This window comes from Poromitra crassiceps (assembly GCF_964638095.1).
Source record: "Poromitra crassiceps genome assembly, chromosome: 19".
Classification (NCBI taxonomy): Eukaryota; Metazoa; Chordata; class Actinopteri; order Beryciformes; family Melamphaidae; genus Poromitra; species Poromitra crassiceps.
Window position 1 is genome coordinate 25,251,112 of NC_139646.1, and position 12,958 is coordinate 25,264,069.

The 12,958-nt window shown below is 42.7% G+C and overlaps 1 protein-coding gene across 1 annotated transcript; it reads right to left on the minus strand.

The window, feature by feature from the left end:
* Positions 1-5,408: 5,408 nt before the first annotated feature.
* On the minus strand, positions 5,409-11,534 carry nansa (N-acetylneuraminic acid synthase a). Its single transcript, XM_083655906.1, has 6 exons — positions 11,276-11,534; positions 9,026-9,241; positions 8,831-8,930; positions 8,489-8,643; positions 7,722-7,988; positions 5,409-6,777 (listed from the first exon to the last, which is right to left on the minus strand). Exons 1-6 carry the CDS (start codon positions 11,405-11,407, stop codon positions 6,568-6,570), a joined length of 1,080 nt encoding a protein of 359 aa, XP_083512032.1. The 5' UTR covers positions 11,408-11,534; the 3' UTR covers positions 5,409-6,567.
* Between the last annotated feature and the right edge of the window lie 1,424 nt (positions 11,535-12,958).

A 12,958-nucleotide genomic window follows, 5' to 3' on the forward strand; every position in this document is an offset into this window, starting at 1 on the left:
AGGGAATTTGTGAGCTAAATAATAATTGGAATAAATTAGGTTCATTTTGACATTGTCCATGCATTCATCTACAATAGGACAAAGTGCATGGAGAAACTGAGGCGTTCATCTCCTAAAAGTCCCAAAATGCTGCCCACTCTTACTCAAGCTACTCAACACCAATGCCATTAGGCTATGGCTACAGTACAAGACCTCAAATCTCAAATCCATCCCTGCTCTTCAAGACTCAAACTTTGAAAGCCCCAAGAGTGAAGAAGACACAATACAATCACACCCAAAAAGCACCCAAATCTGAATGTTGCCATACCACTTTGCAGTCTCCCGCTGAGCAGCTAGGGAATCCAGCCAGCAGCAGGTAGACGGTCCGGGTCCGGCCAGCAGCAGGTAGACGGTCCGGGTCTGGCCAGCAGCAGGTAGATGGTCCGGGTCCGGCCAGCAGCAGGTAGACCGGTCCGGGTCGCTCCGGCCAGCAGCAGGTAGACGGTCCGGGTCGCTCTCAGAAAAGATTCTAGTAAAGCCAATCCCGAGCGAGGAGAGGAGGTGTTCAGTGTGAAGGTCGGAACGGACAGCAAAGCCTCAATGAGATTCCCCTCCCTCAGCAGAGGTGGAGCTCCAAGATGCCAGGTCAGAAGCCAGGCAGCCTGAGGCAGGGCTCCACCCTCTCTCTCTCTCTCTTTCTACCTCACTCACTCACCTCTTTAGCTGTCCCTCCCTCCTCACAGGCTTCTCCTGCTTCAGTATCTCTATAGTCTCTTTCACACATAGGTAGTTCCCAGTAAATTAGGTAGGCTACTGGGACAACCTTTCAGGCACTGCTAGTGATTTTCTTTCTTTAATATAGTACAGTATTATATATATTTCTTTAATATTTTTTTAATTTGTACAATCGCAAGACAAAACACACAAGACAATGTACTACAAAGACATACAATCAAGACAAGACAGACTGATGGACCATTAATAAAGAAAACAATTATATATATATATATATATATATATATATATATATATATATATATATATATATATATAAAATAATAATAATAATCAGTAGTAGTCACAACCCGGTGCCTTCTTGGCTGTTCTAGTTACACCCATACTTATCACTCTTGCCCATTACATTAATCTTTCAAACTGCTATCGGGGATCCTTACAAACTCCTCCAGAGTGCATCTTAACCCTTGTACACTGTTAACTAATACTTACCCCTAAATGTTATGCCCCTCCCATTGTCCAGTTTTGGTCAATTATTTTTCTAATGATAAGAAAGGTAAAAAAAAATCTTTTTTTTCTTTTCTTTTTTCCCCCAAACATTTTACCTTCAGATGAAGCTATACATACCAAAAATATTTATTCATTTTCAGAAATGTAACCCTCTATAAGCCAGTTTGTCTTGACTATAAACAGTTTCACTTGCTGCTTTTTCAGATTTCCACAATCTCTGCACAAAATATAATCCAAAGGGAATGTTTTTGGGTGGGATTATCACAGTGGGGTCTATGTAAAAGATTATTACCAATATTTATTTTGTTCCATTCTTACTTTTTATTCAGTGACAATTTAAAAAACAAATGCACTGTATACTTTTTTAGACCATCTAATTGACCATTTTTGGGCAATTAGAGTGAGTCCTTCTGGGCAAGTACTAACCATTTTTGGCCAACAACAAAAATAGAGGGAGAATCTTTTTTTCCTTTTTTGCTCAATCTCATGTTTGCTCAATCTCATGTCTCAATGTTCATTACTTTTCAGAATTTCAACCCTTTCAATGCCAGTTTTTAGTAATTGACCATTTCCTTGACCGGCCAAGGGTGCATTCTGTCATTCTGATGCAGGTCATAAACAGACTCTGTCTAGCCTAGTATGTGCATGATCAGGACACATCGGGATGGGGCTTTGGTGGGGGGGTGGGGGGACAGCTCAAGTTGCTTGTGTGTGTGTGTGTGTGTGTGCGCGCACACACACACACACACACACACACACACACAACTTGAGCTGACTTCAATATAGGCATGTTTTTTTTGTCCCTCCCTCCCCCCAAAACCCCATCCCTAAAATGGTGTTCATATGGATGTGTGTGTGTGTGTGTACACACACACACACACACACACACACACACACACACACACACACACACACACACACACACACACACACACACACACACACACACACACACACACCATTTTAGCTGAAATTATTTATTCCATTGGGCTGTAGTGGTCCATAATGCAGCACAAACAGAAACCAGCTAAATTGATTGCAATAGATGCATGCCATACATGAGAAAATGTTGCAATCTGCTGAAAAATATTAAAAACCATAATTTTGAAGCCTTATGTCCAAAATATCTGGAGGAAGTCATAAAAAAAATGCTTTTTTGTAAAAAGTGTCTTGGAGCTCAAAAATAGCACTTTTTTGCACTTTATAGTGGTTTTCAATGGGGAATTATCTATTCATTTCTGGATATAACAAAAATGCAGTAAACATTTTTGATTCCCGGGGCCAAAAATGAGCTGAGGCACTGAAGTGTGAAAATCCTTGATATATGCCCCAATCCCCCACCCAATTTCAAAATTCATCGCCATTTGACCATTTATATCACATTTATAACAATGCGAACACAGAAAATTACACTGCACTAGCCCAAAATGTACCAACACTGTACAAGGGATTTATACATGTGATCGTCTCTCTAATGGCAAGATGGACATGAGTTTTTCGTACCACATTAAAATATCCGGGGGGTCTTCATGCAACCATTTCTGCAGTATTGTAAGACGTGCAGCATACAAAGCCATTCTAAGAATATACCTATGCTGGTGTTCATAATTAGAATCCAATCCCAGTACGAGATGATATGGATTTAGAGGTATTTCTAACCCAAATATTTTTTGTAATCTCGATGACTATATGTACCACAGCCATTTTTACATTTCAAACATAATGAAGAGCACATAGGATATTTACAACGAAAGCTGGTGATTTTCATGATTCACACATGAAGCCAGGCCTTCAGGAACATGTCCGTCTCGCACCCAATTCACACATGCAATGGCAATGGTGCAAGAGACAGACATTAAAGGAGAACTTCCATCCAAAAACAATGCTGATTTATTTTGCACATCATCTCACACATCTTACAAATCTGTATTGGCAGTGCAGATTTCCCTGGACATCCAGCCCTGCTCCCATTCACACATGATGAGCCCATGCAGGAAATGCTCCTGAACATTCAGGGAGAGGCTGCAGGTGTGAAGGGGGCGGGGCTTATGTATCTCCACCTTTCTCGCCCCGCAACCTCTGCCACCTACTGCGAGACTACCTGTAGGCCTACTCCTATTTTCACAAACCCTCTCTTTTCCCTCCTTTCTCTCTCTTCACCCTGTGTCCACCCTGATTCCCAACCCTCTTTACCCTCCTTCACCTTCACAAGCACACATTCAAAACAGACACACCACTTTCTTCTCCATCCCCAACCCAAGCAAGCAACCAGGCTTTTCCACAAGAGGCTTAGAGCCTGATGGGGCTGAGACTCTTGTGCTATCAGATCATAGCGCTATGCACAAAGCCCTTGACAACTATCCACATTACACTATGAGGTACATTATGATGTAATGTCATGCAATGAGGTGACTTCATTGGAGCATTATTGGGTTTACAGGAGGAGCAAATGTATTATTATGGCTTTACAACTTTTTTTGACGAGATCCAGGTTTCAGAATGAATGACCAAAAACAACTTTTGTGAGGTCACAGTGACCTTGACCACCAAATTGTAATCAGTTCATCCTTGAGTCCAAGTGGACGTTTGCATCAAATTTGAGGAGATTTCCTGAATGTGTTCCTTAGATATCGCGTTAACGAGCATGGAACGGACGGACGGTGAGGTCACAGTAACCTTGAACTTTGACCACCAAAATCTAATCAGTTTATTCTTGATTTGATTCGTTTTTGAATTGTCTAATCGACTTTTTATTTATTCATTAATGACAATTACTTTTGCATAGCTGTGTCCATGTAATTCCACTCCCTGAAATGACGAGGCAGTGCCCATGTCTTGAGGTGTCTCTTGCTTTACTGTAGAGGTGTTTGACCTGGGTTAGGATTCTGTATTGGGGCCGTAGCTGCTAGAATAACCTGGCTCAGTTTATTACATAAGCAGCCAAGCCAACCTAGCCCTCCTAGCTATAGGCTGAGGTCCATCACATTGAAATAAAAATATGTCATGCAGCAGAAACCTTATGACTTTTTCCAGCTGTCCATGTATCATTTTATTTTACAAAAATACAACTAACTAAAAACACATCACAGTTTTCGGAGAAATCCGTCAATAAAGTTCTACCATATTGTATCGTATCACATTGCATCTTATCACATTGCGCCGTATCGTATCGTACCGCATTATATGATTGTATTGTATCATATTACATTATATCGTATCATATAGCACGTTGGATCGTATCATAACAGCTTTGAGTTGCTGACATTGAGAACTCTGGAACTATTAGAACCCATTTTGCAGGCAGTTAATTCCTAGAATGACTGAAAACACAACCTGAAAATCTTTGTCATTCCAAATTAATGTGCACAATCAAATCCATTTTTGTGTTGGCTACATTGTATCTAGATAAGTGCCTCAAATCAATCCCTTTGATTGGCCGGCCCAGAGGAGTGACAGAACAGGGCGATCGCTACATTCATGTACCTGTGTGAAGCTAGGATTAGCAGCACCTTAATGCCTAAAGCTGCTAATATAGGCTACCTCCTGAAATAGCAGCTAAGGTTTGTGTCCTATATATATGAATGGTAATGAGTTAGAGAGGCCGATGGAGAGAGGGACCATTCAGCTGTGATTAGGGACAGCACAGATCTGAGATCTAGCTAATGGGTGTGTGAATAGCATAAAATAGAATAAAAAATAAACTGACTTGAAAAGGACTTTAATCTCTCTGTGGGGAAATGATATGCATCTTTTTATACGATTACATTTATATATGCCACATCTAATATCTCTGATGAATATAATAGTTTAGAACTGGAGCAGCTACCAGTCACTGTATGGCAGGAGTGGGTTTCTCACCTTAAGCTGGACATTAGCTAGCAGACTAAGACTGGTTGCAGACAGACAAATGTTCATAATCTTGGGGAAATCCTCCGATCCTCAGAGCAGGATAATTCCTAGTTGAGCGCCCCCTGTAGAGGTTTAGGGTTGACATAAGAGGTAGAGTTTGACATGCTTCAACCATTCATTCAGTAAAAAGCAATTATACTTCTTTAGTGCCTAATGAGTGTGAATGGCAGATAGATTGGCTGGATGGACACTGCAACAAACTTCTGACAACTGCTAAATAAAACAACGGCGCCATCTACTGGTTTCATTGCAACATTAGTTTTATTTTTCTGGTCTAAATACAGTACACCTTAGTCTTCGATAACAAAAAAATGAAGCTTACTGACAGGGAGAGATAGGACACACTTATTAGCATCCAGCATTTCATATTCAACCCAAAATGAAAAAAGCATTGTGCAAATCAACACAAATCTCAGTCTCCCACAAGTTTTTATACAGTAACAGTTCAAGAGCGTAATGCACCTTTCTCTTCCACTTCAGTCAGGCACTTTGGCACAGCAGTGAATACATCCTCATCAGTCATTTCCCAGGACTTTTTCAATGAGGATCTAGCTGGTATGACAGACGGGAAACACGCCATTCGCTAATATGTTCCTCTCTTTGGAAGTCTGATTTAAAAGATGTGCGACTGTGGCTATAACTTATCTATGAAATGTTTTACATGCTTAGAAATTATGACAAATTGATCGTGATCAATAATGCAAACACACCTGCTGTGCAGATAGATAGTACATGTATTTGCGATGGAATTTGTACTTTTAAGATGGGATGTGTTCTTGTGTAAACCTGATAAAAAAAACTACCGCAGTTACCAGCCAGCAGGGACTAATATTTACATTTGAAGTATAACGTAACTTACATTATTTTGAGTTTTGGCCACTTAAAGTTGTGATGTCATACAAGCTGCATGTGCTAGCATGTGACGTGACTTTGGGGTGCGTTCTCAGTGCTTCCACACGATAACCGAGAGGAGCCTATTCAAAATACTCTCATCCATAAACTACCATTTAAACGTTAATATGATCAATAATATGAACTTAGCGCTTTCAGACCATTTTGGGGGGCTCTGATAGCAGCCTAGTTAATTTCGCAAAGGGAAAGAGAAAGTTCAAATAATTTTCAGGGACAATGCAAAATTTTCTAGGACATTTCACTATTTCTCCCATTTTCCATGGGTTTTTCCATGGCTGTAAAATTGGTCAACTGTTCTCCAGGACGTGTGGGAACCCTGTGTACCCCTGTGTAACTAACTACCACCAAGTTTCTCAATACATCAAAGAGCTTGTTTTTGAAAAAGATTTCCTTCCCAAGTTCCCCCCCCCCCCACCAGAATCATTGCAATTTCTTATGTGCCATTTCTCCCCATCTTAATTGTAGGGCCAACACCCTCCTGTAGGGCCAACACCCTCCTGTAGGGCCAACACCCTCCAGTCCTCAGCATTTGGCCTTCTTGCCGTAGCTGTCCACGACCTCGGGTGTGACGCTCTCGTCCTCCTGCACGTCCTCCGTCACGGCCTTACCCACCAGCTGGAAGATGTCCTCCGGGGGGACGCCCTTGGGCTCAGCCACCTTCACCGTCAGCATGTCCAGAGACAGCACGCTCCCTTTGGGGATATGCACCTTGGCCACCACTGACTTACCCAGCTGTAGGGGGGGAGGAAGGGGGCAGAGAGAGGTTTAGTTTATTAGCTTGTTTCAGCTGGGCTTAATGGTCTTATGGGTAACATTTTCCACACACAAAAGATGACAGCTGCAAAAATTAAAGTTTTGTTTATGTAGAGAATTTCTGAGGTTGTTGATATAAGTTTTGGGGAAATAATTTAATCTACAGGCCATAGACCTAAGCAAGACTAGGTTTGTGTGTCCGAGTGTCGTGAAAATGTCAGGTTGCCGAGGGAAGATGGTAAATTAGGAGTCCACAAACGTAGTACTTTAACTCGGAAATAATGTTTTAAGACGACGAGGAATGAATCTCAGTTGAATAATAGTTTCATTGTATTGTTCACACAACAAACGAGCTGATCCACGGCCGTGGAACATCTGCCTATTGAAATGACGTGCTATGGATAATATCAATTCTCTAACATCTTCTCTGATTGGTTGGTCTCTGTGGTTATCTTCTGAGATTATGTGCCAGCAGCATTTCCCAGGCTGTGGTGTGAGAAGTGACCTCGACGGTTTCAAACTTAAGGCTTTCTGTGCTCTCCTATCTGGCTGCTTCCTCAGACAAGCATTTGGAGAAGGAGGCAGAGTGTCTGGACTGCTGTAAACACTGATGATGGGGGGTCTCATTTTTCCAAGCTGGTAGGTCTGTCTGAAGGCCTTTATTTGTTTCTGACTCTGGGAAAGTGGGAAAAACAATAGAATTTTCCCAAACTACTGTATCCGTGAACCTCTAACCAAACTACACACATTGAGGCTATTCTATGTGATGTCATTTATGATAACTTATGTAATAACTTCCATCACTTCCATTCACTGAGCCTCCCCTGAAACTGTTTGGAGCCCCTGCGCTCAACAGTGGAAATGCCATTTTGATGTTCCCATGAGGAAAAGGTGTGTGTACATATCTTCCCCCACTGGCTCACCTTGTCGTGGCACGGCTTCTCGCAGGGCAGCATCTGCTTGAGTCCGGTGCCCAGCGCCCTCTCCACCAGCCGGACGGACCGGACCAGCTCGGCCAACTCCGAGGGCTCCAGGGACGCTTCGTGGTCGCTGCCCTTCCACGTCTTGTCCAAGGTCACGTGGCGCTCGATGACCTTTGCCCCGAGAGCTACGGCCGCCAGTGAGATACTGATCCCAGACTCGTGGCCCGAATATCCGATGGGAATATCGGGGAATTCCTTCTGGTATTCCTGTAATCCAAGAGCACGCATAACATAAAACTTCAAATAAACACCCGGGCGTTTATTTACCAAAAATAGACCCACCGGTAACAAGAAGTCCAACATTTTGTCGCTCAGGACGGACTAACTTATACTTGCTTTTAACTAGAGCGTACACGTAGCGTTTAATGTGGATAGGACGTGCACGACCGACGCTCCAAACGGATGTAGGATACGAACGGAAATGCATAGTCGACAGCGCGCACCCTACGCCCATGACAGGTTAAATTCAGGAGGGAAACTGACGTAGGACTTGGGGGCGTCATGTGGGCGTGCATCTTCAGTCATTAATCCAACAATCTGCTCTGTAGCACGTAAACAGGAAAATTAATGGAATATTCTATAATCAACTCATGTAAATACCTTAATCTATATTATTTTATTCTGATTAAGGACAAGAGTGGAATTATTGCAGTCCATGTAAACATAGTAAATTCTTTCTGCTCCATTTCCCTTCTTCTTAATCTCACCGTGATAACTTTGAGGTTGACGTCCTCAGCATCCAGAGGGTAGGCGCTGGTACACTGCAGGATGGTGAAGTTCTGGTTGTGCTCCTTCACCGTCTGGTAGACCCGACGCATCGTCTCCATGGACTGCATCCCGCTGGACACCACCATGGGACGCCCTGACACAGACAAAGGGCGAGGCTCTGACACACATTCTGGCTTAACATGGAGAGAAATCAAGTGGCTACACACTGATTTGTGTAACTCCAAAACCTCTTTATTCTAATAAATAAATACATAAACATTTTGATTCCGTCTCATACTTTAGCCATTTCCCCCGGATACGGCAGTACAGCGAAGTCTCACCTTTCTTGGCCGTCTTCTCCAGTAAGGAGAAGTTGTTGGTGTCTCCAGAGCCGACTTTGAAGAAAGGCACTTCGAGCTCGTGGAGGAACTCGACTGCCATCTGAGGAAGGCAAAATAAAGACATTTTAAAGATTTAGCAGTTCACTATTGAATAAAGGGCCATCAAAACACCTTCTTCAAAAGTGTCCTCCTTACCTCGTCCATTCCTGAGGCGGTGAAGAAGATGCCCACCTCCTTGGCATGTTTCTGCAGCTCCTTGTACTGCTCATGGCTGAACTCTAGATGGCGCTTGTGTTCGCCGTAGGTCTTGCCCCAGGACTGTTTGGAGTTGTAGGGCCGCTCCAAAGCTCGCTTGTTGAACTTGTGCTCCAGCTCGCTCTTCTGGAACTTGGCACAGTCAGCGCCGCAGTCCTGTTCATTTGGATATGAGTGAGAGTCAAATGAGGAGGAAAGCTTGGAAACCATCAGAGTAACATGTACGTGTTTGGCGTTAGCTGAGAGTATGGTTTCCTCTTACATATTCAACTAATGACCAACCTGTGTTTCACCGAAGATGCTATGCCACTAATGCCAAATATTTTGTATTTAGCCGTTTTCTGTGTATGGATTGACTTCTCTTCTGGGTCTATTATGTGCAAGTTCATCTCCTCAAACCACCTGATATAATGTAAGATATTCGTAGATTAAGTCGAGGTAGAAACACACGAGTATTCTGGACTCTTTTCTATTAACGTTCATCCTTTATAATGTTGAAACCTAAGAAGCACACAGAGCCAGAGAACACTTTTCAAGTAGATCAACAGATAATGCGTAGAAGGCCTAAGATGGCCTAAGATGACCAGTTAACATTGCCTGTAGTTGTTGCACTGGATTCAGGTATAGCTTTATGAGCTAGTAGTCAGTACATGGTGCACTCACTGCACACTGGCCTGGAGGTTGATGCTAAGTGATCGGTGGGAGGGACCTACCTAACCCAGCCAGGCTCTGACCCTAAACCCAACCAATCATCACTCCTCCTAGCACATACTCCGGCTGTATGTACTGTATGGATTTCTTGTATGGAAAAACGACACGTTAAAGTACATACACCTTTTATGAATCATTTAAAAAACAATGGTAAATTCTGCATACATGTGATCCATCAAGCAGCAGTTATTTTGGTAAAAATGTATTCCACCATCATCATCATCATCACTTTATTGTCAGACACAAGGTCCAATAAAAAACACACAATACATATAAAACAGGTAAACAACACAATAAGAACACTAGCAACTCAACAAAACTACAATAAGGCACTGTACCAATGTTTCCAGATGGAAGACAGGTATCTAGTGTCACTGAGATGAGGCTAAGACAGCAACATAATGATCATATTCTGAGACACATTCAGACGACAGATAAACTTATACTTCTGGTTTCTCAACAGGGCATGAAAGGTGCTAACTCCTGCTCCACAAAACATTTAACTGACGCTGCTACACCTTGGCTTCCTAAGAAGGATCCTCAGGCAGTCATTATAAGCAACCTGGAGCTTTTGGATGCTAGCCTGCTTAAACTTGACCCACAGGGGGCAGTATAGAGAGGAGTAGAGTAGGCTCTAAACAGGTTTACCTTTACATCATCTGAGCAAAAATAAAACTTCTTCCTCAGCATGTTAGCTTGAGCATACAGTACACGCCTCTGTCTGTACATGTCCTCATCATCACTCATTTGATCAGTAATAATATGACCCAAATATTTAGTTCTACAGCAAACTGCCAGCACCTGCCCAGACAGATACAAAGAAGGAAAATAAAGATCTTTATCAACTCTTGTTCTGCAGATCATAGTGACACTCTTTTTAGCATTATATTTCACATCAAAACGACCTCCATAGTCAGAACAACAGATATTCAGCAACTGTTGGAAACCAGTACTGCTTGGAGACAGGATAACCAAATCATCGGCATACATAAAGTGATTTACAATGGTGTTACCAATCACATATCCTGCCGGCCGGCAGTTGTTGAGCTGTACAGAGAGTTCATTCATATAAAGATTCATGTTGACAGCGCTCACTGTGCCCACCTGTGGTGGAAGCACGACAGGTGGGCAAATCAGTGATAAAACGTGTGGCTTTATCAAAAGTAATGTTGCTTTGTGTAGCGCATGTATGCCGAACTGAAGGCTAGTGGTGGCGTAAGGTCAAAGGATTCATGTTTCATTCATTCATGTTCAGGACAGGAGCATGGTAACGTTATGTAACGTTAACTGCCAGACTTGTGTAGACTGTGTCTGTGACAGGCTACTGTCTGCAACGGTAGTCTCAACGCGAGACTCATCACTCATCAGTCATTCTTCCTTCTGTGAAGGAAGAATGACTGATGAGTCTCGCGTTGAGGCTGCTACTGCAGCGAGAATAACGACGTCAACATCCAGAAATGGTAGAATTGGACTTGTTACCTTTGCCATCTTGATCATTTTCTTGGCAATCTCAATGTCTCCCTGGTGGTTTTGACCAATCTCCGCGATGATGAAGCACGGGTGGGAGCCTCCGATCATTCTCCCAGGACACAGTTCAAACTTGAGAGGCATTTTGTTCGCGTGCAGACACAGACAGCGATGCGGGTGAGAAACAGCGGAGGAAATTAAGACAAGAGTGCAGTGATTTTAGCGATGTAATCGATGAGAGACAGACAGGTGATAATTCTCCAACAGCCGACACCGGAAAATTTAAAACGTTGCACGTCCGGGATGCTTCCCTCATGCTTCCCCCCCGCCCCCCATGTTCCCGCCCCTCCCACAAGAATAGTTCCGCACTAGTCTGCCCCCTGGTTGGTTGGGTTTAGGCATGATGAGTGATGATTGGTTAAGGTTAGGGTAACATATACAAGCCAATCAGAGGCAGAGTGGGGCGGGTCATCCAATGATAGAAAATGCATGAAAAAGAACAAACCCAAGATATCTGCATCACATCATCATATGACCTTTGAGGACAAAATGCCTCAAGCAAATGAAAGAACACACTTCAGAGAGTAGACTGCTGAATGACTTGTCCTAATGCAGATTTATTTGCTATTGGTCTCTCAATGAGCCCTGTAAAGTAGCCTAGGCCTAATGTCTATAATCAAGTTTGGATAAGGATTTACTTCTGTGGATACATAATCGTATAGCCTTTTTTTCTGCTATGTGGCTAATAGTCTAGGGAAAATAAGGTTTGACCTTAAACTAATTGCAACAGAATTTATTTTCACATTTTTATGTTTATATTGATACCCGAAACACTGTAGTAAAAATCCCAGAAAATCCCATTAGTGGAAGTATGTTAAAATGAAGTTTTTTCAAAATGGCTGCCATTATTAAAATTGTGGCCATATCTAGACTCCAACTAGACCTAGAATTACAAATTTGGTGTCTATTTCCACATTTTTTGGGGCAAGGAATCCACAGAAATGGTTGTTGAGTCTCTAAGTAGAACATATTTTTTTCCCTCATGTAGTATGAAGATCGTAGTCATAATACAACATGGCATTTCTCACAATGTTAGCTACAACTTCGTATTTGTTAATCATACACATTTTGGGTGATACCCTTGAGCATATTGAAGTGCTTGCATTTGAAAAAAAAAGTTTGTTGTTTCATATTTCCAATTAGGAGCTAGGGCTCTGTCTGTTTGTCTGTCTGTCCCACTGATGACATCATCAGTGATGTCATAAATCCACTCACTCTCACACACGTCTCAGTGATGATGTCATCAGTGATGTCATAAATTGTGACATCATCAGTGATGTCAGAGGCATTGTGATATCATCAGTGATGTCAGAGGCATTGTGATATCATCAGTGATGTCAGAGGCATTGTGATATCATCAGGCATGTCATAAGAGGTTGTGATGTCATCAGTGATGTCATAAAAGCAGTTGTGCCATCATCAGTGATGTCATAAGAGCAGAATCAAGTCCCAGGGGCAGACACTGAAAGAAGTGGGAGTCTGGCTTCAGTCTTCAGCCATGGACAGCTGTATGTTGCCAGCTCCAGGACAGGTGATCCAGCATCCCTGAAGTATGCCATCAAGGAGCAACCAGGGCGAGGCCTCGACCTGCTTATGCGAGCTGCAGGGCCAGCTCGGCGAGCTGCAAGGCAGGCG